We start from the raw sequence: 26,568 nt of genomic DNA on the forward strand, positions 1-26,568 counted from the left end.
GGGACGGGTGCGTGCGTGCGTGGGGTGTGAAGTTGCGTGTGTGGTGCGGCGGCGGATCTAACCTACTACCCGCTTGCTTGCTTGCTTGCTTGCTTGCTTGCTTGCTTGCTTGCTTGCTTGCGCGAGCTCGCTTCCCTCCTGGCTGAAAGAAAGCTGACTAGATACGGATGCGGAAGTGGGGGGTGGAAGTGGAAGGGGGAAGCGGAAGGGGAAGCGGAAGGAGGGGGACAGTAAGGGGCAAGAGGGAGGTCGAAGGGAGTACCTGAGGGAGTAAAAAGTAGGTAAGTAGGCAGTCAGTCAGTCAGTCAGTCGAGAGGCATGGAAGACAGACGGACGCATACACATCTCGTCCACGGCACCTAGCTGTCGGTCGAGTCCATGATGACGGGCGGTGCGTGCACCCACAGAGCCAGAGCCCCCCGGGTGCCTGCCTCCTAACCAGACGGTAGGGTAGGTACCTAAGGAAGACACGCTCGAGTGCTCGCCGAACAACTTATCTCCTTCCTTCCCTCCTTCCTCGCCCAATCAACAAAGAAGCAAAGCAGGGGGCCAGCAGCCAAAAGAGCGAGCGCAACGGGATGACGTCGCCATTCTTGGAGCAACGTATGTACCTGGCCTACCTAGTACCAGTCACGCTGTCTCCCGTCTCTTTGGCGACAAGAGACAGCGGAGATGCGTAAAACGCACGATGATGTCTCGAATCTGCTATTCCGCGATTCATCACGTCTTTGGTCAACCGTTAGGGCGATGATAAGAGTTTGTTTTGCTCGCTAGCTAGCCCGCGCAACAGCAACAGCAGCTGCTGCTAGCGCAGCGTTGTGGAGGAAAAAAGAAAGAAAGGGTATAAAGTAGGTGGTGCCAAAGAAGCTATACAAGGTCGCCATGAATAGGCAGAAGAGAAGCGAAGATGAGCGGAGCAGTAGCAGTAGCAGCAGTAGTAGAAGAAGAAAAGCGCGCCAAGCACAGCCAACTTTTTCCTGCCTGGGCCACGAATATGAAAGCGCCGTCACTACCACCGAAGACCAACGATGCGCTGGGTGACTGGACGGAGCCCATGGCGAAACTACCAACACAGCAACAACAACACCATCATGATGAATGGGGGCAAAAAACCGCTTAGACAAACGAAACTAGTGTCGATCGAGAGTGCCGTCAAATGACAGGCACGTGTGAGCTTCAAACCTTCAAGTACAAAGAACCCAAAAAACCAAACGCCCGGGCGCCTTGCTCATCCAAAAGTTTTCCACGAGGCCTTCAAAACCGCCTGGCGAAGGGTGTAGTCGAAGTGAAAAGGGGGAGTGGAGGAAAGGATATGCAATGGGCGTCGCCTCTCAAACAAAAAGCTTTTCTGTGTTTCCCGCTTCCTCGTCCAGCCCCATGCCTACACCTCATCCATCAAGTCGCGAATCTTGGCGTAGAAACTCGACGGATACTGGCGAATCTCGTCTTCGGACGGCATGGGCCGCGACTGGTCGCGGAAGCGGTCGGCGACGCGCTGGATGATTTGGCCGAGCAGCGCCTCGGGGATCTTCAAGTCGTCGCCGGCGTCGGGGTACAGAAACTCGTCGCGCTCGCTGAGCATCTCGGGGATGGTGGGGCGGCGCGACGGGTCCCGCAGGAGGCAGCGCTTGAGCGTGCGCCTGAGCCCGACGGGAATTCGTACGTCGCCAAGGCCGTGCGATGGGAATTCGATGCCGACGTTGGGGTTCACGATGGCCATGACGCGGTGGATTTGGTTGGCAATGTGTGCAAAAGGCGGACGGCCGTATACCATTTGGTACAGGATGCAGCCCAAACTCCACACGTCGCTCGGCTTGCCGAGCTTCATGCAACGGCCGAGGGACGAGTCGCCGTGAGGACCATGGCGAGCGCCCGCATTGGCGTCTTGGAGCGATTCGGGAGACATGTAGTTCGGCGTGCCGACGTGGGAATCGCGGTGGACGTTGACCGTATGCTCAATGTCAATGGCGTTGGCAATGCCAAAGTCAATGAGCTTCAGCCGGCCTTGAATAAGCAAGAAATTTGCGGGTTTGAGATCAGAGTGGACAATGTCGTGTTCGTGTACTGATGCCACGCATTCGAGCATCTCCTTCCAATAATATCGAGTGAAAGATAGGTCCAGGCGGGCGTCTTCGGGGTCGATCTTCATGCGCAATATCCTGGCCAAGTCGGATTCACCAATGTCCATGAGCTGCGACACATCAGCTGCCGCTGTCTTGGAAACATGGAAACCTCACTTACCACACTCAGTATCTGCTTCTCCTCATCAACCTCCCAATCAAACAACCTGACAACCCTTTCGACGCCCTCGAGTTTTCTCAACAGGTCGATTTCGCCCTTGTATCCTCGGACTGCATTTTCGTCCGCGTCCTCGAGCTTTACTCTTTTCAGTGCAAAAAGCTTTCCGTTTTCAGCCATTACTCGGTAAACATCTGAACTTCCTCCTTTTCCGATTCTACCAATCTCCTGATACGGCTTGCCATTGACCATAAATGCCCTTCGCCTCTTCTTTTGCTTGACCGTCGAGGCTCCAGCTGCCGAAGTTGCCGTCTCCAAAACTGACATTTTTGGCGGCGGAGGTGGCGCGGGGCGAAGTGGTGTATTAACGCTGACGGGAGCCAAGGGTGCAGGTTTGTGGTCGTGATTTGACGATGGCCTTGAACTCCTATCGGACTTCATTACCGAGTCCTTTAGACTCGCATCTTTCATCATTGAGTCCACCTTGGACGATGATGAATTGACTCTCATGACAGACTCTGCTTTTGCATGTGCAGCGTTGATGTTTTCTTGATCTTGCGAGGGACTAGTAATCCGGACAATTCGGGGACTCCCAGCCCTCGGGGGACTGCGGGCATGCGGACTGCCCGCTTGCTGCATCGACATGTTGTCGTCGATGATGGACGGTTGCTGCTGATCATCGTCTCCTTGCGGCGTTCGCCTCAGCCTGCGCATTGGTGCGCCGCGCAATGGAACTCGTTTGATCCGCAGCGATGGCGCCGGCGTAATGCTATCTTGCATCGGCGTATCCGATGTGTGTCCCAGAGAATTCCGGGATATGCGGAGCTTCGGAGGCCCTCTTGCTTGACGATCGGGCGAACTCGGTCCATCCTGGCCAAGGAGTGCGCGGGTATAGGGGTTCAGCTTCATGGGCGCTTCGATTTCGTCTTCATCCGAGCTGTCGCCAATGTCGATGCGCTGCATCATTGGGGCATTCGCGGTAAAGCCATGGGATTGTCCTAGGAGTGACATGGGCGACTCGCGCCTACTTTGGTGTAGCGAGCTGTGCATTGAGCTCTGGCGCGATATGCGCCCACCGTTACTGTACGATGCTAGAGGAGTCGGAGATGCGGCGGCCATGGCGTGGTCGTGGGCTATGGCCAGATTATGTATGCGGATGTACGAGACCGGTGGACCGATTGTAGCGAATGTCGAGATTGTGTGCTACCTTTCCATAGGGGATGCTGGGAGGCTGAACGGGGGGATGGGCTGTCGTTGGATGTCGTCGCGTTGGGTTGATGTCTTGTCCGAAGCGGCGCTTCGCGAGATTTACGTGAGCGTCGCCGGTCGGTCCGCTGCCGGGGCAACCACAACCAACAACACAGACAAAACACGTGATGACGCTTTTTGGTCCCACTTGCCGGCACACCGCTCTAGAGCAGCATGAGGTCATGGAATCTATCCATATCCGGGAGACTTATCAGAGGATTTCATATTCTAGTCAATCAATTATCAACAGCGCAGAAAAATTTGTATTTTTCGTTGACAAAAAGGCAAGCGCGAGGACTACGTCTAATGCAGCCATACGCCGATATACCGGTACACACTGATGCCTCTACAGTAGTGGTACATGCCACATGTCATGAAGCCTCTTGTAAACGCCAATATTCCAACCGAAGACAGACGGTCCTCCAGCCATCCCCGCTAGTATTGCCATTCCCTGGTTGAAATACAAAACAAAAATGCTCATTGAGATTGGTCGACCGCAACTGCGACTACCACGCAAATGTCGTCTGGCTTTCCTCCGTGCCAGTTTTCTCCCGGGTAGTATTTTTGTACTTCCTTGGCAAAAGGCCCATCCCGACGAGAGTTGAGACTGGCTTCTTTGGCTGCCCCCGTTACAGCGATGGCGAGGAGTGCCTGGAGAGTGTTGTTCTCCGATTTTCCTATTCCTCCTTTTTCGGTGAGAGCGCGAATGTCCGGGTTGACGATGAGCTCGCTCTGAGTATCCGACCATCCGCCCAACGTGGTCATGTTCCTGGCGATGATGGACAAGACATCTTGCGGACTCAGGTTGTCCCATACTCCATCCGTTGCAAATACCAAGACGTCTCCATGCTTCACCTTGTGTTGTGTGACGGCAGAGTCCTTGGGCGTCTCGGCATGTGCTGTGGAGCCGCCAAACAGCTTCATTTGCTCCAGCATGACCTTGGGAATCTTGGACATTTGGTACGGGGTATTAAACGCATGCGTCTGAGGAGGGCTGAAGTAGCGGACGGCATTGAGCCCAAGGTGGATGAATCCCGAGTCACCCAAACTGCAATCAAGTCAGCCAAACAGCATCGAGCCATTACCTATCGCGTTGCTCACTTGGCGACTTCAACCGTGCCATCTTCCTCTGCGGCAGCTATGCAGGCCGTGCTTCCTCCCCCGAGGATGGAGTCGTCCTTCATGACATTATTGTATCCTATTTGAAGCAAGTCCTTGGGATGCAGGGGACCGTCGGCGAAGCCCTCTGGGTAGCCATTGGCAGCAACGGCCATGTAATCGCACAGGCCGTGGGCGAAGTCGGCGGGATCGACGCCAGACTCGACCCATCCCCCCACGCCGTCAGCCACTCCAAAGGCAACAGCGCCAGTGTCTCCGATTTGATTGACAAAGAAGGCATCTTGGCCGCTCAATGGTCGCCGCTTTCCTCCCTTGCCAGTCAGCCGCACGAAGGGGTTGTGGTTGAACAAGTTGCGCTCCGGGCTGTATCGCACGCCCTTGGCCGTGTACGAAGCGGATATGCGATAGGTAAATTTGGAGTCTTGGGATGGGTTCCGTGTGGTCGAGCCGAACAGTCGTTGAAAGGAAACGCCGGCGATGCTTTTAGGCAGGTATTGTGGGTCGACGCCGATGGGCAGGCTTGGTATCGCTGAACATAGCCACGGCGAGCGGCTGCAGAGACCTGCTCTAGCAGAGGCAGCGAGCTTGCGCGGGAGCTGGTGTCCGGCGAAGCTCATGGCTATGAGGAGGACGACGAGTGAGACGAGCAGGCGGGTAGTCGCACGCATGAGCGACGGACCGTCTAGGCAGCGCGCATTACAGCCAATGGCGGGATATGCACGAAGGATGGATGGAGCTGGTGAAGAGGGCAAAGATGGAGAAAATAATAGAATATTCAAGCAGATGAAACGACAAACAACGACGTCTTGGACGAAGGCTGTGATGTCAAAACGGTTAGTTCCGCTCCTCCCAACCCGAGCGGCGCGGAGCGGACTTAGGAAAAAAGCTTGTCTCATAATTCCGCCGCCAGGCGCGCCGTTCCGCGTCCACCTCCAACACGGTCACCTTGAAGCTTTTGGACTTGCTACAGTCCTGGCCATCCCACACTCTTTTCCCCTTTCATCTGATCTTTCGTTGCTTTCCAGCTAGCACCTGAAGCTGGTCACTTTCGCCAAGATGATGCACCCAGCGCGCCAGGCCTACGTGGAGGAGGACCACGACGAGGTAAGCTATCAAACACGTCCAGCGTTTGCCTGCGACCACACGGTGTTTACACATATGTCTACCTCTAGAAGGCGCAGCTCTGCAATAGTTGCAACAAACGCCCGTCTTGACAAGGAGCTGATGTCAGTTGCCCGACAGGACACCAACATGGGTGGCATCGATTTGACCAACATTCGTAAGTGCTCTTCAACCGCTGTATCTTTACCGCGCTGACATTCTCGCGCAGCAATCGATCGCGACTATGCCATGCCCTCTGGTGCGACCGGCGTGCCATCTGAAAAAGCCTCGGCCATCCTCGCGCAATTCGAACGCAAACGCCTGGCAGCAACAATCGCAGTCCCCACGGATGACACAAAAGTACGGCTACGTCTGCGAGAACTCGGCGAGCCCATCACTCTGTTTGGAGAAGGACCAGCAGATAGGAGAGATCGTCTACGAGAGCTGCTCACTGTCCAAGCCGAATTGGGAGATGGCGAGGGCGATTTGCCAATGCAAGATGCGGCGGAGGACGACGCCGGCGGAGAGAACGAGGAATTCTACACTGAGGGATTGGATGAGCTTCTTGCTGCACGAAAAGACATAGCACGGTACTCATTGCCCCGCGCACAAAATCGCGTCGCGTATCAGAAGATGGAGAGCAGTATACCACTGCGCACGCACGTCAAGCACCGCAAGGCCATCAAGGAGAAACTTTCCGGCTTCGACCTCTATGGATCTCAAATTGCCGGCGACAGGCCTGTCAGCATCGCGCGGTTTGCGCCAAACGGTCAGATGATTGCGGCAGGTAACTGGGGCGGTGGCATTAGGCTGTTGGATGTTCCCAACTTGGAAGAGAAAGGCGTGCTTAGAGGACACACCGACCGCATCGGTGGCATTACCTGGTTTCCTGGTGCGACTCTCCCCGAAGGCAACGTCTCCACGTCCTCGGTCAACCTAGCTTCTGGCGGCGGCGAAGGCCAAATTCACCTCTGGAATCTGGAACAAGACACTCCAATATCGACCCTGTCCGGCCACACCGGCCGCGTGTGCCGAACAGAGTTCCATCCCTCAGGCAAATATCTGGCATCAGCATCCTTCGACACGACGTGGCGGCTGTGGGACGTGAACACAACAACCGAGCTACTCCTGCAAGAAGGCCACTCGCGCGAAGTCTACACGGTGAGCTTCAACACCGACGGCTCTCTCGTAGCCAGCGCCGGTCTCGACAGCATCGGCCGCATCTGGGACCTGCGCACCGGCCGCATGGTCATGCTCCTGGACGGCCACATTGCGCCCATCTACGGCCTCGACTGGGGCGCCGACGGCTACCGCGTCCTATCCGGCTCCGCGGACGGCTTCGCCAAGTGCTGGGACGTCCGCGCCGTGCGCGAGATGGGCAACATTGGAGCCAACCGCGGCGGCGTGACGGACCTGCGCTGGTTCAAGGGCATCGACGGGCCGGCCACGGGCTCCATGCCCGCCACAGACGCCGACAGCGGCGCCGTGGTCCCCAAGAAGGCGGGCACGTTCTTCGTCAGCTGCGGCTTCGACAAGAGCGTCAACATCTTCAGCGCGGACGACTGGGCGGTCTGCAAGCCGCTCAAGGGCCACTCGGGCAACGTGCTGAGCGTCGACATCAGCGCGGATGCAAAGTGGATTTGCAGTTCCGGCCACGACAGGACTGTCAAGCTGTGGGCGAGGGACGATGGCGAGGGCATTTGAGGGGAGCCCGTCTGCTCTGGGGAGACGGAGGTCGGTGTTAGCGGTTTAGGCGTGATGTAGGCAACACGGCAAACGCTTCGCTCCCGATGGATTGCAGGCCGGAGCAGGGCGTCTGGAGTAGAACCGAAATCAAAAAAAGTGATACCCTTTCCAACGAATCGCACTGGCCGAGTCTCAATTCCAAAGAGCGTGCTTGCACAATCCCCACGCCGCTGCCTCTATAGCCAATTGACATTGAAAGCAACAACAGCAACCTCAATCCACCCAAAGCCTCCCCTCGTTTTAGGCATTAGATAGGTCGTGGGCCAATCCAAATCCCGCCCGCGGCAAGTCGAGCCGAGCCGCGCAAAGCCGCAGATCGCGACACGGATGCCGCCGGAGCAGCGGACCATTATGCCCGGCTGCACCCACGCTTGACACAAATTCAAGCATTTTCCGCAGCGCCTGCCGGCGCGCCGGCTGCTAGGGAGAAAACCGTTGACCCGCGCGGCATAAAGCCAAGCACCTGCCAAAAAAAAGCTTCATTGCGCGTTGTGGGTAGGGCTGGAAAGCTACCTGGCGTTGCGGAGTGTCCCGGCTTTTGGATGGGCGGAGTGTTGATGTCACGATGGTGGGAACAGGCATGATTGTGTCCAAAGACTCGATTGGCATGATGAGCGTGTCCTGTACAGGCAGTATTTGTGTGTATGTGGGTGTACAGGACACTGAACTAGAGCTAGGTGCCTTCTGCAGGTTGTTGCGGTGTAGCTCACGATTCTCAATCAGGGAGGGCTTCCCAACCGACTGTCTGCCACCGGCCTACCGTGTAGTCACATACTGTGCGTGACGCCGTCTGGCTCCAGATCCAGCTTCTGAATTGCTCGTTGCATCCGAGGCAGTCACAGCTGTTGGAGTAGCGTAGTTGTCTACTGCAATACTGGGCAGTCCCACACGAGGCAACGTAGCTACCTGGCTATGAAGCTGCACAGATACACTGTCAGTTTACCGACTGCCCACCTACCTGGTTGTGTCGACCGCTGATACGTCATGGACCTGTGTTGCACCACCATGGCCGATTGTTTCCGGGTTGGTCTGTCCTTTGTTGGAGTGTCGCTCGTGCAACACTTGCTCCTTTCAACCACATTGCACCACCGCGCGATGCAGCAAGTGGCCTGGGAGGATACTGAAAAGAGGCTAGAAGTCGCGAGAGGTGTGGACAAGGAGGACGAGGAGGATGCGCTTCCAAAGCCGGTTTGTTGTAGAACTGGACGCAGGTGGTGTAGGTCGAAGCAGACGCAAGATATATGTCGACCGTATGCCACCTGCCTTCCAACTGTCGCTTCATCCAGTGAGCCAACGCCAGTAATCCACGAGTTATTCCAACTCGTCTTCGTTTTCAAAATGGTGGTCGTCACTTTGCTACTCGTCTTTCTCCTCGGATCCGTCAGTGCCATTCCACTGGCAAGACTCGCGCGGCGAGGCGATCCGCCTGCGACGCCTGTCCATCTCGAGTACGGCCCGGATCCGGATGGGATGTTCAAGTGCGGCGACAAGAGCTACTCGGGCCACGAAATCTACCTCGCGGTGCAGTATGGCATCAACCTGCTTGTCGCGGACCAGACACGCGGCAGTAAGTCAATCACTCCTGGATCATGTCTGGCAACTTACGCTTCTCCAGTGGGCCAATTTCCGCAGACGTTCAACAGCAGCGCTGCGAGCCAGACGATTGTGCCTACAAGTTATTGTCCGGCCAATAACATGCGCTACGACTTTCCTCTCGCCAACGGCCTTGCGTACAATGGCGGACCCAACGACACGAATGCGGGTGATGAGCGCGTGGTGTTCTTCTACCGGAGCGGCGACATTTCGTACGATAGCCATCCTGTGGGATATTACTGCGGGATCGTGACGCGCAAGGGCGCTGCGTCCAACGGGTTTGTCCTGTGCTAGATGGCAGCGGTCGTTTTCTGGTGGATGTGATCTTCAGGGCGGACAGGGTGTGTTTCTTGAAGATTGCCAGGTGCAGTCACGTCGTCTTTGGCGAGACGCACGCATGTCTTTGAGCGCCGATCAGTCGCGGGACTCCACGTGGTGAGCGACAGACGTCGGATCTGCAGAGGGATGCACCATGAACGAAATGACTTAAGTCGTGGGCAGAGGGCTGTCGTATAAAGCGCAGAAAAGGAAATGAGACTTTGGATAGCGGCCCAAAGAGGTCGTCGTATGAAATGTAGCAGCGTTTTGCAGGAAGCTTCTGGGAGCGCCTCATGCAGAATGGAATAATCATGTCGCCATGACCTGCCCCGTCGCGGAAAGCTAAACCCAAAAGGGCAGCAATGCAGCTCCTCTGCCCAGGCTGTGAGGGCTCGGGAGTCGGAGTCGACCCGGTCAGCTGCCTGGCGCGGCTCGCAACGCCACGGCCGCACCACTGCATAAACTCGACTGGAAGCTCAAGAATCCGACAATGTGATAGACGCCGTGGGTTTCGCAGTGCCGCTGCTTGTGAGGTGTGCTAGCATATGCACCGGCCAGGCGACGAGGTAAGAGTGGGACTGAGCGCTGCATTAAGATGAGCCGGTGCGAAATGCGGCTGCGGTATCGTATCCGAGCGAGGTGGACCAAGAGGCATCTTCAGCCTTGCGATTGTCTTGAGGCTCAGCAGAGACGGTGATGCGAGGATTTGTGTAGTATTGGTGCTGTTGCGCGGCGAATGGTGGCTGAGCTGAGCAGTGACAGAGTAGTGGAGGTGAGATGGACGCGAAAAAGGTGTCGAGTGGGGGCGACGAGCAGCGCTTGTGATGTGCGCCGGCGGCCAGCCGGAGGTGCTTTGACAAGCCGTCCAGTGGTACAAAACCGCAGCCCCGTCCCGGTTCCCTTGCAATCTCACAACCTGACCCTCTCTGCCTGTCTCCCGCAACTCCGCGTCCCGTCTTCTCCTCGCCGCCACCAAAACCAACCTCCACATCCCTCTCCTCACCACCGACTGTGAGTCTACGCTGCTCTCGCATCCTCACTTGCGCATCTGCTGATCGTCGCCATTGACTCGACAGTCTCGCATACATCGCAAAATGTCCAACCAAGGTTACTACCAGGGTGGTCCTCAGTACCCGCCGCAGAGGTGAGCACCGCTCCTCTTGGCAACGGCCTACTGCGCGCGCAAACAAGGCTGACGATTCCAACAGCTACGGCCCTCCCCAGCAGGGCTATGGTCAACAACCTCCCTACGGCGGCTACCCTCAGCAGCCTGTACGTCGCCCATTACCCCTGGCCCTATGCGCCGTCGCTGACCAGAACCGAATAGATGCAATACCAGCAGGGCCCTCCCCAGCAGGTCATTGTGAAGGAGAAGAAGGACCGTGGCTGCCTTGGTACCTGTCTTGCAGTTCTTTGCTGCTGCTTCGTCTGCGAAGAAGGCTGCGAGTGTTGCGCAGAATGCTGCGAGGTGAGCCGAGGCCAACGCCCTCCAGTTTCAAACGAGCCACAGCTAACGCGACTCCCAGTGCGCCGAGGAATGCTGTTAAGCGCCCTGTGCCGCAATCGATCCACGGCCATGTCGGCCAATCCCCAAATACACGCAACTCACGCCCGAGATTACGACGTCAAAAGGGCCGTCTCCTTGACCTGAACTGACACTACGATGATACCCGACACCCGGTACAATTTCTGGCTTGGGTATAGAGAAGGAGAAGTAGCACATGCGGTGCTGATTATTCCTGGAAGCGAAGCCGATGCTGAGATGCTCGGAGTGGTGGTAGTGGGCGTTATGCGCAACCCAATTTTCTTTCTCAGACTGCTGCGGGAGCCATGAATTTCTTCTTTGGGGTACTCTTCACGACTGGATATTCTATGTACTTGTTCACCCGGCAATAATGTTCAACTTTTTGTTAGCCGCCAAGACGATGAATCCTGATGCGGGAAACTTGACGCCACATGAAAAGTGCACACTTTCGAAACGGAGCGGGCCGAATTCTGCGACCAAAATAAATCGTCCCAAAAGATAGTTTCTTTGCAGACGTTGTGGTGCATCATCCCCAAGTCGATTGTCGGCGGGCGGTGGCCGAATGTCTTGGCGCGGGCCCTGTCCAAAGCTCCAGGTGGCTTCCTCCCGGTTACGCGGCTTCACTGTCAGGGCAAGCTGGCCAACACCACAACCACCTGTCCAGCTGCATCCTCCTCTGCAATTGCTCTACCATGGCTGACGCCGCGGACAAGAGCGCTTTTCTGCAGGGCGTCACGGGTAGAAATACCCGCGGCATGCTCCGCATCATTATTCTCGTCACAATTGCTGCTGCTGCGGTAGCTAGTCGGCTGTTCAGTGTAATCCGCTTCGAGAGCATCATTCACGAATGTAAGCTCAACACTGCTTCTCTAGCTTCTCTAGGCCTCTGCTGACATCTCCGATAGTCGACCCCTGGTTCAACTTTCGCGCGACAAAGTATCTCGTCCAGCACGGTTTCTACAAGTTTTGGGATTGGTTCGACGACAGTACGCGTCCTGCCCGACCACCACCCCTTCCAACCATCTCCACGTCACAATTTCGAGTCAATTGCTGATTCGGCTTTCCATCAGGAACATGGCATCCTCTGGGAAGAGTTACTGGTGGTACGCTGTACCCAGGCCTCATGGTCACCAGTGGCGTCATCTACCATATTCTCCGCTTCCTCACCATCCCCGTTGACATTCGCAACATCTGTGTGCTCCTTGCGCCGGCCTTCTCAGGCCTCACGGCGTTTTCCACATACCTCTTGACTTCGGAAATGTCCGAGTCTCCTTCTGCTGGACTGCTGGCCGCCGCCTTCATGGGCATCACCCCCGGCTACATTTCGCGCTCCGTCGCTGGAAGCTACGACAACGAAGCCATCGCCATCTTCCTGCTGGTGTTCACCTTCTTCCTCTGGATCAAGGCTCTCAAGAATGGCTCTGCGCTGTGGGGTGCTTTGTGCGCCCTCTTCTACGGCTACATGGTGTCCGCATGGGGTGGATACGTCTTCATCACCAACTTGATTCCTCTGCACGCCTTCGTCCTCATCTGCATGGGAAGATACAGCCCGCGTCTCTACGTCAGCTACACCACTTGGTATGCCCTGGGAACGTTGGCTAGCATGCAGATTCCGTTTGTTGGATTCTTGCCCATCAGGTCCAGCGAGCACATGTCTGCCCTTGGTATGATCTTTCCGGCCTACTTCCACATCGTTTACTGACGTTGAACTGCAGGTGTCTTTGGATTGCTGCAGATTGTGGGATTCACCGAGTACGTGAGGGCCCAGCTCCCCAGCAAGCAGTTCCAGACCTTGCTGCGGGCTTTGGTCCTTTCCATCTTCGTCGTTGGTTTTGGAGGCCTTGTTCTGCTCACCTTCTCCGGTGTCATTGCTCCCTGGACTGGCCGCTTCTACTCTCTCTGGGACACTGGATACGCCAAGATTCACATCCCCATCATCGCGTCTGTCTCTGAGCACCAACCTACCGCCTGGCCTGCCTTCTTTTTCGATCTCAACCTGCTCATCTGGCTCTTCCCCGCGGGAGTGTACATGTGCTACCGCAAGCTCACCGACGAGCAAGTCTTTGTCGTCATCTACGCCGTCTTGTCTAGCTACTTTGCTGGCGTCATGGTCCGTCTGATGTTGACTTTGACTCCGATTGTTTGCGTCGCCTCGGCCATGGCTCTTTCGCACATCTTGGACGCCTACCTTGTTGTGGACAGCCCCAAGCCGTCCACGAAGACTAGCAACAAGGAGAATGGCCACACTACGGAAGAGATTGCCTCTAGCTTCTTGCCAGCATCTCTCCGCTCCACCCGTAGTCCAGTCGTCGGTATCTACTCGTATGCTTCGAAGCTTACGGTCGTTGCTTCCACCACGATCTACCTCCTGCTCTTCGTCATGCACTGCACATGGGTCACTTCCAACGCGTACTCGTCGCCTTCGGTTGTTTTGGCTAGCAGACTTCCTGACGGCAGCCAACACATCATTGATGACTACCGCGAGGCCTACTACTGGCTTCGCCAAAACACTCCCGATAACGCCAAGATCATGTCGTGGTGGGACTACGGATACCAGATTGGTGGCATGGCTGACAGGCCCACCTTGGTCGACAACAACACCTGGAACAACACGCACATCGCCACGGTGGGCAAGGCTATGAGCTCTCGCGAGGAGGTCAGCTACCCGATCATGCGCCAACACGAGGTTGACTATGTCCTCGTCGTCTTTGGAGGTCTGCTTGGTTACTCCGGCGACGATATCAACAAGTTCCTGTGGATGGTCAGGATCGCCGAGGGCATCTGGCCCGATGAGGTCAAGGAGCGCGACTTCTTCACCCCCAGGGGCGAGTACCGTGTTGATGACCAAGCTACCCCTACCATGAGGAACAGCTTGATGTAAGTTTTCCCGCCCCGAATCTGGTGACGATTGCTAACAAAGCAACAGGTACAAGATGTCTTACTACAACTACAACTCCCTCTTCCCCTCTGGCCAGGCTACCGACCGTGTCCGTGGCTCCCGCCTTCCGGCCGAGGGACCCCAACTTAGCACGGTCGAGGAGGCTTTCACCAGCGAGAATTGGATCATCCGCATTTACAAGGTCAAGGACTTGGACAACCTCGGAAGAGATCACGCGGCGGCCATGGCATTCGACAAGGGCAACAAGAAGAAGAGGACTGCGAAGAAGAAGGGTCCAAAGACCCTTCGGGTCGAGTAGTGTTTTGATTTTCTTGCAAAATAATTGCCTGCATCAAAATTTTTTGCATCAGTCTAGAATGTACAGTCTGAAAAAAAGAAGCCCCGTTCAGCGGGCAACTAAAATCAAATGAAGCCGATCTTATGTCAATAGCCTTTGGGCTGCCCAGTCTTGTTTTGTTGTCTTGGTTTGTCTGGTCTCATTTGGCTTTGTCTCTATGCTTGTGAAGACGGAGTGTCCGCGTATTTACGCCATTGTTCAAAATTTGCGCTGTTGTCTTTCTTTGTAAGAGTGACCCAACTTATTGGACGAAAAACGCCTCAACAAGACCTTACAATCCGGCTGCTGGATCTGCTGACCACGATAGATAGCTCGTGCTGTCTGCTCTCTGGCGAAGGCATTACAACAGTCTACGACACCTCTTTATAGACGCCCCTTCTACTAGAAGACTTTAGCCGGAGCTGTGGATCCTGTTCCCCAATTTCTTCGCCAAGTCTGCAAGTGTTAAATTTTGATGCATCGTTCTTTCACAACGACTTTTCCAAGTTTTTCGAGTATCTTGAGTCTGGTCACCATTGACTTTCGCGATGGAAGAGTTGTGCTGTTATGTATACACTTCAAGATTTTCGTAGTATCCGTACACGATGGCTCTCCGGATCGTGCCTGTGCCGCCTCAGCTCTCTTGTGAAGGCATTGCAGCTGCACACGATACCTCCTTGTGGGCATCCCCTCGAAATCAAGATATTCGTAGTATCCACAGTCCCGTCTCTCCTGTCTCTTTCGGTAAAGGAACCGTAGCGGTCCACGATCACTCCCTATGCGCACGCTTCTACCCGTTTCTATCTCTTGTGCCAAAGGTGTTGTCATGTACACGATAACTTCCTATGCGCACGCTTCTACCTGAGAACTCGTGGCTCTGCTGCACTGAAAGAGAAGGCACCCGTCACGTAATAGCATCGAGACGCCATGATCTCGCGCCACGAGTTTCGGTAATGCCCTATATTCTAGTGATTTCCGATACCTCCCCATGTGCACGTTTCTACCTTGGAGCTCGTAGCTCTGCTGCACTGAAAGAGAAGGCACCCGCGCAACGACATCGCGACGATATCATCTCGCGCAATGAGTTTTTAGTAGTGACCTATATTCTAGTGATTCCTGATAACTCCCTATGTGCACGTTTTCACCTTAGAGCTTGTAGCTCTGCTGCACTGAAAGAGAAGGCACCCGTCACGCAACGATGTCGCGACGACATCATCTCGCTCCACGAGTTTCCACCAACACCAAACAACACCGCGCGGCGACATCATCGCGCACAACCACTCCCAATTCGGCGGCCACCACCAGCCCTTTCCATTTCCAGGCGCCGAGGCCAGCACGTGCACAAAAGCCATGGCAAGCTCCAATCACACGATTCCTTTTCATCCGAAAAGCACGACCAGCCCTGAGTCGCCCAAGGCCTGGTCCACCACAGTGAGAATTGATGCGCCAATCACAACACCTAGCAACCAACAATTGGAGACATTCCAGAGTCCTGTGGAAAGACCGGCCCATTTCTACGCTGTGCCTCCTGACCGGTAAGTTTCCGCTCTGTCTTTCGCAGTGCATTGCATCGCATGCGAGACGTTTGCTTGTAAGACAGACACTGATTGCATTGTTGACAAAGAGCTTCCATCTACGTCCCTTATCCTCTGATTCCCGCTCCGACTACTTTGTCGCCGCCACCGCCTCAACCTTCTCCTTCGTCGACTTCATCGTCTTCCTCTCCTCCCCCTCCGCCGCCAGAGTTGCCGCAGTTGCGAGCTTCCCTGAAGAAGTTTCCAGAGCCCTCACCCGTGGTTGGCCCAAAGCGGCCCAAGAAAGTCCATTTTGCCCTCTCTGCATACAGTCGCTCGCCTTCACCCGAGGTCACCGCTAGGGACACAACGACAGTTCGTGCCAGCAAGGTTGAGCGAACACCTGAGATCACCGCTAGGGACACAACAGTTCGTGCCAGCAGGTTTGAGCGAAAAGTGGAATTCCGTCGCTCGCCTTCACCCGAGATCGCTCGCGCAGAGGAGAGGAGACTTCGTCGTAAGACGAAAAAGCAGAATTTGAAGGTCGACCAACCGGAGCAAGCGACGACTTATCCGCCACCGGGAGCAAGGCCTGATTCTGCGCAGAAGTCCAACCCCTTTCGCTACGGAAAGATCAAGCTACCCAAGCTCGACCTAGGACGACGACTCTATAATACGTTTTCCAGCTCACCAACACCCGTATATCAAGACGACCAATCTGCAACCATGGCTCCTCCCCCCCTTTCGCCGTATGAGGTAGAGTCTCCCGACGAAATCCTGCCTCCCCGCAGAGCCGGATACTACTCAGGTCCATTGATGATGGGAGATGTCTATTCCTACGAGCCTCGTGGAGCATCCGTGCCGACCAGAGGCTACGCTCTTCCCATTCCAATCCTCCGATCACCATCACCCTCCCGCTCCAGATCGGCTCGTGGCGATGTTCAAGAGGAATTCAAGATCACCCATACCAAGGAGTCGCCAGCAATTGGTGCCAGCCATCGTTCCTCTCGACAGGCTTCATCTCGACACGGCCATGCCTACGAAGCCTACCACTTCTGTTCCGTCTGTCGGCAACCTCGTTCAAGAAAGTACCACCATGACCATCCCGTCGAGCCTGGACAACGCATCGACCCTGCAATTTGCGGTAAATGCAAGACAGAGGACAATTCCAGTGACGATGAAGAGAGGGTTGTCATTGAAAGACCTGGAAGGAAGCTGAGGGGTGGTGTCTTGGAGACGGAGAGAGTCAAGGTGGTTCCTGTTGTTGAAGAGAGCGAGCGTGGTAGGCCGCGCCACAAGGCCCGAGACAGTCAAAGGGAAACCTCCGGCAGCCGCGTCTACATCAATGTCAAGGAGAGAGAGGGCCGCCGAGGTCGCCAAAGGTCGAGGTCTGACAGTCGCGTCCAGATCACCATTGAAGAGACGATGCCGGCTCGCCACCGGCGATCCAGGAGTAGGACTGTTGTAAGGGTTCAAGAGTGGCAGGATCGCGCTCGTCGTCGCTCGCTTCCACCTTCTACGGACACTCCGGCCAAGCAACCGACGACAGTGCGTCACGTCACTGATGCCGAGAAGAAACTCAAGAGCCATCCTCAGGCGTTCCGCCACGGCATCTTCACCAAATCCAAGTCTAAGGAGCGTACTCGTGCGCCGTCTCCACCATCTGCGGGCATGAGCAAGCTTTCGATGACTGACCCGCCGCCGCACATCAAGGCTCGCACTGAAGCTTCGCAGCACACCTCGCGATCGAGGCGCGGCTCGCAAGCTGCACGCACTCACACTTCGTGGGTCACGTACCCAGCGTCAAGCCCTCCTGAGTCTCCCAAAGCGGACCATGAAACCAGGAGCACAAGCACCCTTCGCTCTGGAACGCGCCCTTCCCGCCCAGCGACCTCACCGCGCAAGCACATGCAGGCCCGCCACTCAAGCCATCGGGAGGAAGGCATGAACTACTACGATGAGACCCGCGTTCGATTCACTCCTGGCCCTACAGACGAACAAGCTCGCCGACGCAGGGGATACGATGGTCATTTCAGCGAGGATGTTCCATTTGCAGAGGGCATGCGAGAGTACTACTGGATGGATGCGCCTCGCCAGTGGTCTGCAACGCCCCGACACGCCATGCCGTCCTCAGAGCCAACTTCCTACACCGCCCGCGGCTATCGTCGCATTGTCGACGAGCCCGAACCCCCCGCTTTGGTCGTGGATCCGCGCGCCCCGATGACAGCCGGTCCCGTCAGAATCACCCAAGTGCCATCCGAAGCTTTCTTCGAGCCTGCTGCTGATAACCACGCGCCCGCCTCCCGACCCTGGACCCAGCATAGCTCCAATGTCGGCGGTAGCATTGCTGGAAGCCGTGGCTCGTACCATCTGGTTGATGTCCGCGAGGTGGATGATGTTGACTCCATGGGCTACCCTACGCGCGTCAGGGAGATTGAGGATACGCGCTACTCAGGTGGAGAGATGGATAGGGCGAGGTTGAGGATGGAGGAGAGAGAGAGGCGTGGTTATAGGCGTGGATAGGTGATTCCTCTATTGGTTCTGATTCGCTAGATTTCTTTGGTTGGGAGCTTCTTTGGGAAACTGGGTCAACGATTAATGGGCCCGTTGGTGGTTGGAAAATGACGAAGTCGAGGTCGGTGGTGCTGATGACTCCCCAGGTATATAGGAAAAAAAGGTGCGACTGTAGGATAGGACGTCATAGCGAAAATACCAAAAAAATGTATAAAAAGACGAAGTGCTCGCATTGGGTGTTTGAATGCTCCTTGTATGCATGCTGTGAATTGTCGGCATCGTCGTGGTAAATTTGGCCTCATGCGGTCAAATCATCTCAAAGTCCTTGGGCTGAACGATACGAATGCTCCCGGTGCATTTTCAGTTTCTCTTTGAGAAGAAAAATCGAGCGATCAAGCTGTCGCGACGACGAGGTGAGGTTGACACGCTAATCCATAAAGGGTAAGGCGTAGCTTGCATGCCAAGTAGTAGTGAAGGCGGTGAGGCGGTGTGGCGGCGAGTTGATGCTCCAGCATTTTCGCGTCAAGCTGTCTTCGCGTCTATCATCAAACCTCACCTCTCCGCCTCTCTCCACACTGTCCGTCCTCTCACCCGCGACCGTCTCTCAATCCGCATTCTCCGGGCCTGTGAAGAGGCCATGAGAGCTTCACCGCGCTCCTAATCCGCCAATCCCCCCAATCGCCGTCGAAAATCTACAACGCCTTCATCGCCACGCCGTCCATCATCGATCTAGAAACGACCTCCCCTACCAGTAGCCCATCATGGCGGACCAAAAGCAGAACAACTTGGCGCAGTTCAAGTATGCAGCCATGTCCAACTTGGTGCTGCAGGCCGACCGTCGCTTTGTGTCGCGCCGCGGCGACGAGGCCACTGGCGACCCCGAATCGCTGGCGGGGCGCATCAGCATCAAGGAAATGGGCGGCCGGGTAGCGCGCGACGCGGCGCCCACGCAAAAGAAGAAGCCCAAGAACGCCCTCGAGGGACTGCAGCGCGGTGGCATCAACGCCGGCGCCGACGTGCTCGAGCGCGAGCGCAAGCGCAAGCGCGGAGGCGAGAGCAACCAGACGCGTGGTACGGGAATCTTGAGCCAGGCAGACTTGCTGGTTGAGGATCTGAGATACAGGCCCCGGACGCCGGCTACGCGGGCGACGTACGAGCTCATCACGACGATTGTGGGGAGGCATTTGGGCGATGTGCCGAACCACGTTGTCAGGAGTGCGGCTGATGCGGTGCTGGAGTACCTGAAGGATGAGAATCTGAAGGATTTCGACCGCAAGAAGGAGATTGATGACATTTTGGGAACCAGCATGGGGGGCAAGGAGTTCAACGAGCTGGTCAACCTGGGAAAAAAGATTACAGACTATGATGCGCAAGACGACGATGAAGAGATGGCTGATGGTGGCGCAAACGCTGCCGGCGCGGAGCTGGATGACAGGCAGGGTGTCGCGGTCGTGTTCGACGAGGAAGAAGACGACGAGGACGCTGGCCAAACATACGAGGTCCGGGATGAAAACGAAACTTCGGATGAGGAAGATGGCGAGTTTGCAGATCGAAACGGCGCAGAAGAGGCCGTGACGGCTGCAGGAGGAATCGTCCCTGAGGAAGAGGAGGGCAGGATTGACGAGGACGGCATGGTTATTGACGGTGCTACAGCGGACGCGGGTGAAAAGGACGTCCAGTCTATTCCAGCGTACGAGATTGACGCCTACTGGTTACAACGCCAAATCGGCCACATATACGAGGACGCACATATCCAGCAAGAAAAGTCACAGAAGGCACTGCAACTGTTGGCAGGCGAGCTCGAGGATGGGACGGTCGAGGAAGACCCTCGTGAGATTGAAAACCATCTTATGGACCTTTTCGACTGGGACCACCACGACCTAATTTCCAAGCTGCTCAACAACCGGGACAAGATTGTCTGGGTCACGAGGTGGCGAAGGGAGGAGGAAGACCCCAAGGAGCGAAAAGCCATCGAGAAGGACATGATTATGAGCGGCCACCAAAACATCTTGACCGAATTGAGGAGAGAAGAAGCGCCATCCGACGCCCCGACGAAGAAGAAAATGGAACTGGATCTCATGAACATTGATGTTCCGAAGGCCGAGGACACCAAGATGACTGATGCTGGCGAAAGAGGATTGGTTGGTGGGCTCCAGCCCAAGCGTCTCATCAACTTGGAAAACCTTGTTTTTGACCAGGGCAACCACCTCATGACGAACCCGAACGTCAAGCTGCCTCAGGGATCGACGAAGCGTACTTTCAAGGGATACGAAGAAATTCATGTCCCCGCCCCGAAGCCGAAGAGAGACCCTAATGATCCTCCGGACATGCCTGTCTCCGACTTGCCAGAGTGGGCGAGAGTAGGGTTCGGCTCGTCGAAGAGCCTGAATCGCATCCAGACCCGCTGCTACCCCACTGCTTTTAACGACGATGGCAACATGCTGATTTGCGCTCCGACTGGTTCTGGTAAGACAAACGTGGCAATGTTGACGATGCTCCGCGAAATCGGCAAGCACAGGAACCCCGAGACAGGCGAGATCAATCTCGATGAATTCAAAATCATCTACATTGCGCCCCTCAAGGCCCTGGTGCAGGAGCAAGTCGGCAACTTTGGCAAGAGGCTCGAGCCGTACGGTATCAAGGTTTCTGAGCTGACGGGTGACCGTCAACTCACGAAGCAGCAAATCGCGGACACGCAAATCATTGTTACCACGCCGGAGAAGTGGGATGTCATTACTCGCAAGGCCACGGACACGAGCTACACCAATCTGGTCCGCCTGATTTGCATTGATGAAATCCATTTGCTGCACGACGACCGTGGTCCCGTTTTGGAGAGCATCGTCAGCAGAACCATCCGCCGTGTGGAGCAGACTGGTGACCCTGTCCGCATTATTGGTCTCAGTGCTACGCTTCCCAACTACCGCGACGTCGCCAGCTTCCTGCGTGTTGATCCCATCAAGGGGCTCTTCCACTTTGACGGTAGCTTCAGGCCTTGTCCGCTCAAGCAAGAGTTCATTGGCGTGACAGACAAGAAGGCCATCAAGCAGCTCAAGATTATGAACGACGTCTGCTACAACAAGGTCTTGGAGCAGGTTGGCCAGCACGACAACCAGATGTTGATTTTTGTTCACTCCAGAAAGGAGACGGCCAAGACGGCCAAGTACATCCGGGACAAGGCGCTGGAACTCGAGACGATTGGCCAAATCATCCGAAGCGACGCCGCCAGCAGGGAAATTCTGCGGACAGAAGCCGAGGGAGTGCAGAATGCCGATCTGAAGGATGTCATGCCCTACGGATTTGGTATTCACCACGCTGGAATGAGCCGCGCTGACCGTACATCGGTCGAAGATCTCTTTGCCGATGGGTCGCTCCGTGTCCTCGTCTGTACAGCGACACTGGCCTGGGGTGTCAACTTGCCCGCTCACACCGTCATCATCAAGGGTACCCAGATCTACTCCCCCGAAAAGGGTAGCTGGGTGGAGCTGAGCCCGCAGGACGTGCTCCAGATGCTTGGTCGTGCTGGTCGTCCTCAATACGACACGTACGGTGAAGGTATCATCATCACCACGCAGTCGGAATTGCAGTACTACTTGTCGCTCATGAACCAGCAACTCCCCATCGAGTCACAGTTCATGAGCAGGCTGTCCGACAATCTCAATGCTGAAATCGTCTTGGGCAACGTGCGTAGTCGCGATGAGGCCGTCGAGTGGCTCGGCTACACATACCTCTACGTTCGCATGCTGCGCTCTCCTGGCTTGTACAGCGTCGGCGCCGAGTACGAAGATGATGAGGCTCTCGAACAGAAGCGTGTGGATCTGATTCACTCCGCTGCTGTTGTTTTGGAAAAATCAAGCCTCATCAAATACGACAAGAAGTCTGGCAGACTGCAAAGTACCGAGCTTGGTCGCATTGCCTCGCATTACTACATCACGCACAGCTCGATGCTCACTTACAATCTGCACATCCAACCCAACATCTCGACCATTGAACTCTTCCGCGTCTTTGCGCTCAGCGATGAGTTCAAGTACATTCCGGTTCGTCAGGACGAGAAGGTTGAGCTGGCGAAGCTCCTGGGTCGTGTCCCCATTCCCGTCAAGGAGAGCATCGAGGAGCCGCACGCGAAGATCAACGTCTTGCTCCAGGCCTACATCTCGCGTCTCAAGCTCGAGGGTCTTGCCTTGATGGCGGACTTGGTCTACGTCACGCAATCGGCTGGCCGTATCCTGCGCGCCATCTTTGAGATTTGCTTGAAGAAGAACTGGGCGTCTGTAGCAAAGACCGCCCTCGACCTCTGCAAAATGGCCGAGAAGCGCATGTGGCCGACCATGTCTCCGCTGCGTCAGTTCCCCCAATGCCCTCGCGACATTGTTCAGAAAGCGGAGCGTATCGATGTCCCTTGGTCCAGCTACTTTGACCTCGACCCGCCGCGCATGGGAGAGATGATGGGCCTGCCCCGCGCTGGACGGACTGTCTGCGGGCTTGTTGAAAAGTTCCCTCGTCTCGACATTCAGGCCCACGTCCAGCCCATGACCCGCACTATGCTTCGCATGGAATTGACCATCACTCCCAACTTTGTGTGGGACGAGACTCTCCATGGAAGCGCCGAGAGCTTTTGGATCATTGTCGAGGACTGCGACGGCGAGGAGATTCTCTTCCACGACCAATTTCTCCTTCGCCGCGAATACGCCATGTCGGAGATGAACGAGCACTTGGTCGAATTCACCGTTCCCATTACCGAGCCGATGCCACCTCACTACTTCATCAGCGTCGTGTCGGATAGGTGGATGCACTCGGAGACCAAGATTGCCGTCAGCTTCCAGAAGCTGATTCTCCCTGAAAAGTTCCCGCAGCCTACCCCGTTGTTGGACATGCAGCCCCTACCTGTGGCAGCCCTCAAGAGACCCGACTTCCAGGAGCTCTACCCCAACTGGGAGCGCTTCAACAAGGTCCAGACGCAAACCTTCCCGTCGCTATTCCAGATGGACGAGAACGTCTTCATCGGAGCTGCGACGGGCATGGGCAAAACCGTCTGTGCCGAGTTTGCTCTGCTGCGTCACTGGTCCAAATCTGAGGGGCGGGCTGTCTACCTCGCACCATTCCAAGAGCTCGTCGACAACAAGTTGAAGGATTGGCAACAGCGCCTCGCAAAGGTTGCAGGTGGCAAGAACATTGTCAAGCTGACTGGCGAGACCACGGCGGATCTTCGACTTCTCGAGCAGGGCGACTTGATCCTTGCTACTCCTCCGCAGTGGGACGCCATTTCACGGCAATGGCAGCGCCGCAAGAATGTCCAAAGCGTGAAGCTGCTCATTGCTGACGACTTGCAAATGATTGGAGGCCAAGGCGGTCATACTTATGAAACTGTCGTGTCCCGCATGCATGCCATGACGCTCCAGCTCGAGTCGGAGATGCGTATCGTAGGTCTCAGTGTGTCGCTCGCCAATGCCCGTGACATTGGAGAGTGGATTGGTGCAACAAAGCAAACCATTTTCAACTTCAGCCCGCATGTCCGCGCCGTTCCGCTTGAGCTGCACATTCAGTCGTTTACCATCCCACACTTCCCCTCGCTCATGCTGGCAATGGCTAAGCCAGCCTACCAGTCTGTGCTGCAGCTCTCGCCAGACAAGCCTGCCATGATTTTCGTGCCTAGCAGGAAGCAGGTCAGGAACACGGCGCTGGACCTGCTGGCAAATTGCGTAGCGGATGATGATGAGGACAGGTTCTTGCATGCTCCCATTGAGGAGATGCAGCCTGTTCTCGAGAGAATCAGTGAACCGGCGCTAGCCGAGTCACTGTCTCACGGTATCGGCTACTTCCACGAGGCGCTCAGCTCGTTTGACAAGAAGGCGGTCGAGCACTTCTTCCGTATCGGCGCGATTCAGGTGCTCCTGGTGTCGCGAGACTGCTGCTGGGAGATCAATGTCAACGCGCATCTCGTCATTGTCATGAATACGCAATTCTTCGAGGGCAGGGAGCACCGGTACATTGACTACCCCCTGAGCGAGATTCTGCAAATGTTTGGCAAGGCCGGCAGACCAGGCGAGGAGAAGATTAGCAAGGGTGTCCTGATGCTGCCCGCAGTCAAGCGCGACTACTACAAGAAGTTCTTGAACGAAGCGCTCCCGATCGAGTCGCACCTCCAGGTCTACCTGCACGACGCTTTTGTCGCTGAGATTAGCACTCGCATGATCACTTCGACCCAGGATGCTGTTGACTGGTCTACCTACACGTACTTCTACCGGAGACTGCTTGCCAACCCAAGCTACTACGGTCTGACAGACATCTCGCACGAGGGGCTCAGCGCGCACTTGTCTGAGCTCGTTGAGACGACAATCAAGGACCTTGTAGACGCCAAGATTATCGAGCTTGACGAGGAAGACGACTCCATCACGCCGCTCAACCCGGCCATGATTGCGGCTTACTACAACATCTCCTTCATCACGATGCAAACCTTCCTGCTGTCGCTGAATGCGCGCACCAAGCTCAAGGGCATCCTCGAAATCATCACCTCAGCAACCGAATTCGAAAGCATCCAGATCCGGCGCCACGAGGACGCAGTTCTGCGCCGCGTCCATGACCGTCTTCCCGTCAAGATGGCCACAGGATCGGAGGAGTCGCCGCACTTCAAGGCGTTTGTCCTCCTCCAGGCCCACTTTTCACGCATGCAGCTTCCCATCGATTTGTCCAAGGACCAAGAGACGATCCTGCGCAAGGTTCTCCCCTTGCTCAGCGCAACTGTCGATGTACTCTCATCTGAAGGCCACCTCAATGCCATGAACGCCATGGAAATCAGCCAAATGGTGGTGCAAGCCATGTGGGACCGCGACTCGCCGCTCAAGCAGATTCCGCACGTCGACGACGCGCTGGCGGCCAAGGTGACGGCGCTCGGCGTCCGCGACATCCCCGACTTCATCGAGGCCATGGACCCGGACGACGAGCGCAACGGGCCGCTCGTCAAGGCGCTCTCGTTCGAAAAGTCGCAGCTCGCCGACGCCGCGCGCTTCGTCAACGAGTACTACCCCGACCTGTCGATCGACTTTGTCGTCGAGGAGCCCGAGTCCATCGTCGCGGGCGCGCCCGCCTACCTTTCCGTCACCGTCACCCGCGAGATGGAGGAGGACGACGACGACCCCAAGGGCGAGGTCCACGCGCCCTTCTTCCCCGCGCAAAAGAGCGAGAACTGGTGGCTCGTCGTCGGCGACGAGAAGGAGCGCAGCCTGCTCGCCATCAAGCGCGTCACCGTGGGCCGCGAGCTCAAGACGCGCCTCGAGTACGTCGTGCCCAAGGAGGGCGAGCACGAGTTGACCCTCTTCCTCATGAGTGACAGCTACATGGGCGTCGATCAGGCGCCAACGTTCAAGGTCTCGGCGGCTGAGGGCATGGATGAGGATGAGGAGAGTGAGGAGGAAGAGGAAGAGTAGAGTGGTGACGGGGCAGCGTCGTCGTTTGTAGGCTTGGTAATGAGAAAAGGGAATAAGGTCGAGAGCGATGTTGGCATGCTCGACCTTGGCGTTTGCACTTGGGCGCTTGGCGGGTCCTTCTCTTCTCTTTCTTTCTGACTGTGTAGATAGGCATTGAATCTCTCCATACCAGATGACCCATGATTGATCATAGGACGTGCTAGCTCCCAATCGCCTTGTGTCTTGGCCTATGCAGATAACCACAACAGGACGAATTGACGGAGACGCGCATCACAGCCATCCGGCACAAACCATTGTCTGCAAATAGTGAGCTCAGACGCGAGGCGCGTCTGGTGGCGGCGACGCACAAGTGGAATGGGGAATGTGCCGCACAGGACCCACCACACAGTACGGCACTCGGAAATCCATTGTGCCTCATAGACACGCACTCCGTACACAGATTGAAGAGGAGGCGAGGTGGGTAAATCGGCGGAGACTTTATACCCGTCGACTCTCCCGATACACAAGGAGTCATCAGGCAACAGCTCCACGTGCCATCGACAGTTTGGAGCGCAGATAGGGGGAGATTCACCACGTGGTCGTGGTCATGAGTACTTCACAAGGGCCTGTGCGTCAGAAGTGTCAGATATAAATATCTGCCGATGTGCGGGTCTGCTGCCGTCAACCCCCAGACAGTCAGAGGACTCATGATGTCATCATTGCAGATTCAGAACACTGGTGGAGGCTTTGCCCGCCCTGAAATCACGGTTCGACTTTCTCGGTGGTCCAGCTGTGTCTGCTGCCAGGCCATCGGTTGCGGTCTACAACACCATCACTTGATAATGCTGAGACACAATGACGACTCAATTTGTCAGGGGTTCCGGGCACGACAGGCGCAGACTCCAAGTTCGGAGGCCAGTAGAAGAACGAGGGACGACCACACAGTTCATCAATCGCTGCGATTTGCTCCAAGGCAGTGACGGGTGTTGTCTCTCGTTCCCCGAAACGACCGAGGTGACCGGCGCACTTGATGAGCA

The 26,568-nt window shown here is 56.0% G+C and overlaps 8 protein-coding genes across 8 annotated transcripts; 5 read left to right on the forward strand and 3 right to left on the reverse strand.

The window, feature by feature from the left end:
• Positions 1-1,381: 1,381 nt before the first annotated feature.
• BKA78DRAFT_299919 (kinase-like domain-containing protein) lies at positions 1,382-3,357 on the reverse strand (the record flags this gene model as incomplete). Its single annotated transcript, XM_066887128.1, has 2 exons — positions 1,382-2,191; positions 2,242-3,357. The coding sequence occupies 2 exons, from the start codon at positions 3,355-3,357 to the stop codon at positions 1,382-1,384; spliced, it is 1,926 nt and encodes a 641-aa protein (XP_066739119.1).
• Positions 3,358-3,717: 360 nt separating this feature from the next.
• On the reverse strand, positions 3,718-5,430 carry BKA78DRAFT_326494 (phosphatase 2C-like domain-containing protein). The gene is made up of 2 exons (XM_066889439.1): positions 4,588-5,430; positions 3,718-4,534 (listed from the first exon to the last, which is right to left on the reverse strand). The coding sequence occupies exons 1-2, from the start codon at positions 5,271-5,273 to the stop codon at positions 3,964-3,966; spliced, it is 1,257 nt and encodes a 418-aa protein (XP_066739120.1). The 5' UTR covers positions 5,274-5,430; the 3' UTR covers positions 3,718-3,963.
• A 48-nt stretch (positions 5,431-5,478) lies between these two features.
• BKA78DRAFT_326497 (U4/U6 small nuclear ribonucleoprotein Prp4) lies at positions 5,479-7,599 on the forward strand. The gene is made up of 3 exons (XM_066889440.1): positions 5,479-5,709; positions 5,848-5,884; positions 5,936-7,599. Exons 1-3 carry the CDS (start codon positions 5,662-5,664, stop codon positions 7,408-7,410), a joined length of 1,560 nt encoding a protein of 519 aa, XP_066739121.1. The 5' UTR covers positions 5,479-5,661; the 3' UTR covers positions 7,411-7,599.
• A 1,191-nt stretch (positions 7,600-8,790) lies between these two features.
• BKA78DRAFT_357070 (uncharacterized protein) lies at positions 8,791-9,339 on the forward strand (the record flags this gene model as incomplete). The annotated part of the gene is made up of 2 exons (XM_066892164.1): positions 8,791-9,019; positions 9,068-9,339. The coding sequence occupies 2 exons, from the start codon at positions 8,791-8,793 to the stop codon at positions 9,337-9,339; spliced, it is 501 nt and encodes a 166-aa protein (XP_066739122.1).
• A 307-nt stretch (positions 9,340-9,646) lies between these two features.
• Positions 9,647-10,570, reverse strand: BKA78DRAFT_50968 (uncharacterized protein). Its single transcript, XM_066893292.1, has one exon. The coding sequence runs from the start codon at positions 10,449-10,451 to the stop codon at positions 9,954-9,956; it is 498 nt and encodes a 165-aa protein (XP_066739123.1). The 5' UTR covers positions 10,452-10,570; the 3' UTR covers positions 9,647-9,953.
• Positions 10,571-11,580: 1,010 nt separating this feature from the next.
• BKA78DRAFT_258237 (oligosaccharyl transferase stt3 subunit) lies at positions 11,581-14,085 on the forward strand (the record flags this gene model as incomplete). Its single annotated transcript, XM_066885264.1, has 5 exons — positions 11,581-11,737; positions 11,794-11,874; positions 11,959-12,552; positions 12,604-13,765; positions 13,815-14,085. The coding sequence occupies 5 exons, from the start codon at positions 11,581-11,583 to the stop codon at positions 14,083-14,085; spliced, it is 2,265 nt and encodes a 754-aa protein (XP_066739124.1).
• A 3,375-nt stretch (positions 14,086-17,460) lies between these two features.
• BKA78DRAFT_326511 (uncharacterized protein) lies at positions 17,461-18,041 on the forward strand. Its single transcript, XM_066889441.1, has one exon. The coding sequence runs from the start codon at positions 17,575-17,577 to the stop codon at positions 17,839-17,841; it is 267 nt and encodes an 88-aa protein (XP_066739125.1). The 5' UTR covers positions 17,461-17,574; the 3' UTR covers positions 17,842-18,041.
• Positions 18,042-18,668: 627 nt separating this feature from the next.
• On the forward strand, positions 18,669-25,743 carry BKA78DRAFT_326513 (RNA helicase BRR2, DEAD-box superfamily). Its single transcript, XM_066889442.1, has one exon. The coding sequence runs from the start codon at positions 18,893-18,895 to the stop codon at positions 25,550-25,552; it is 6,660 nt and encodes a 2,219-aa protein (XP_066739126.1). The 5' UTR covers positions 18,669-18,892; the 3' UTR covers positions 25,553-25,743.
• Positions 25,744-26,568: the final 825 nt, after the last annotated feature.

This window comes from Phyllosticta capitalensis (assembly GCF_038381095.1).
Source record: "Phyllosticta capitalensis strain CBS 128856 chromosome Unknown BKA78scaffold_12, whole genome shotgun sequence".
Lineage (NCBI taxonomy): Eukaryota > Fungi > Ascomycota > Dothideomycetes > Botryosphaeriales > Phyllostictaceae > Phyllosticta > Phyllosticta capitalensis.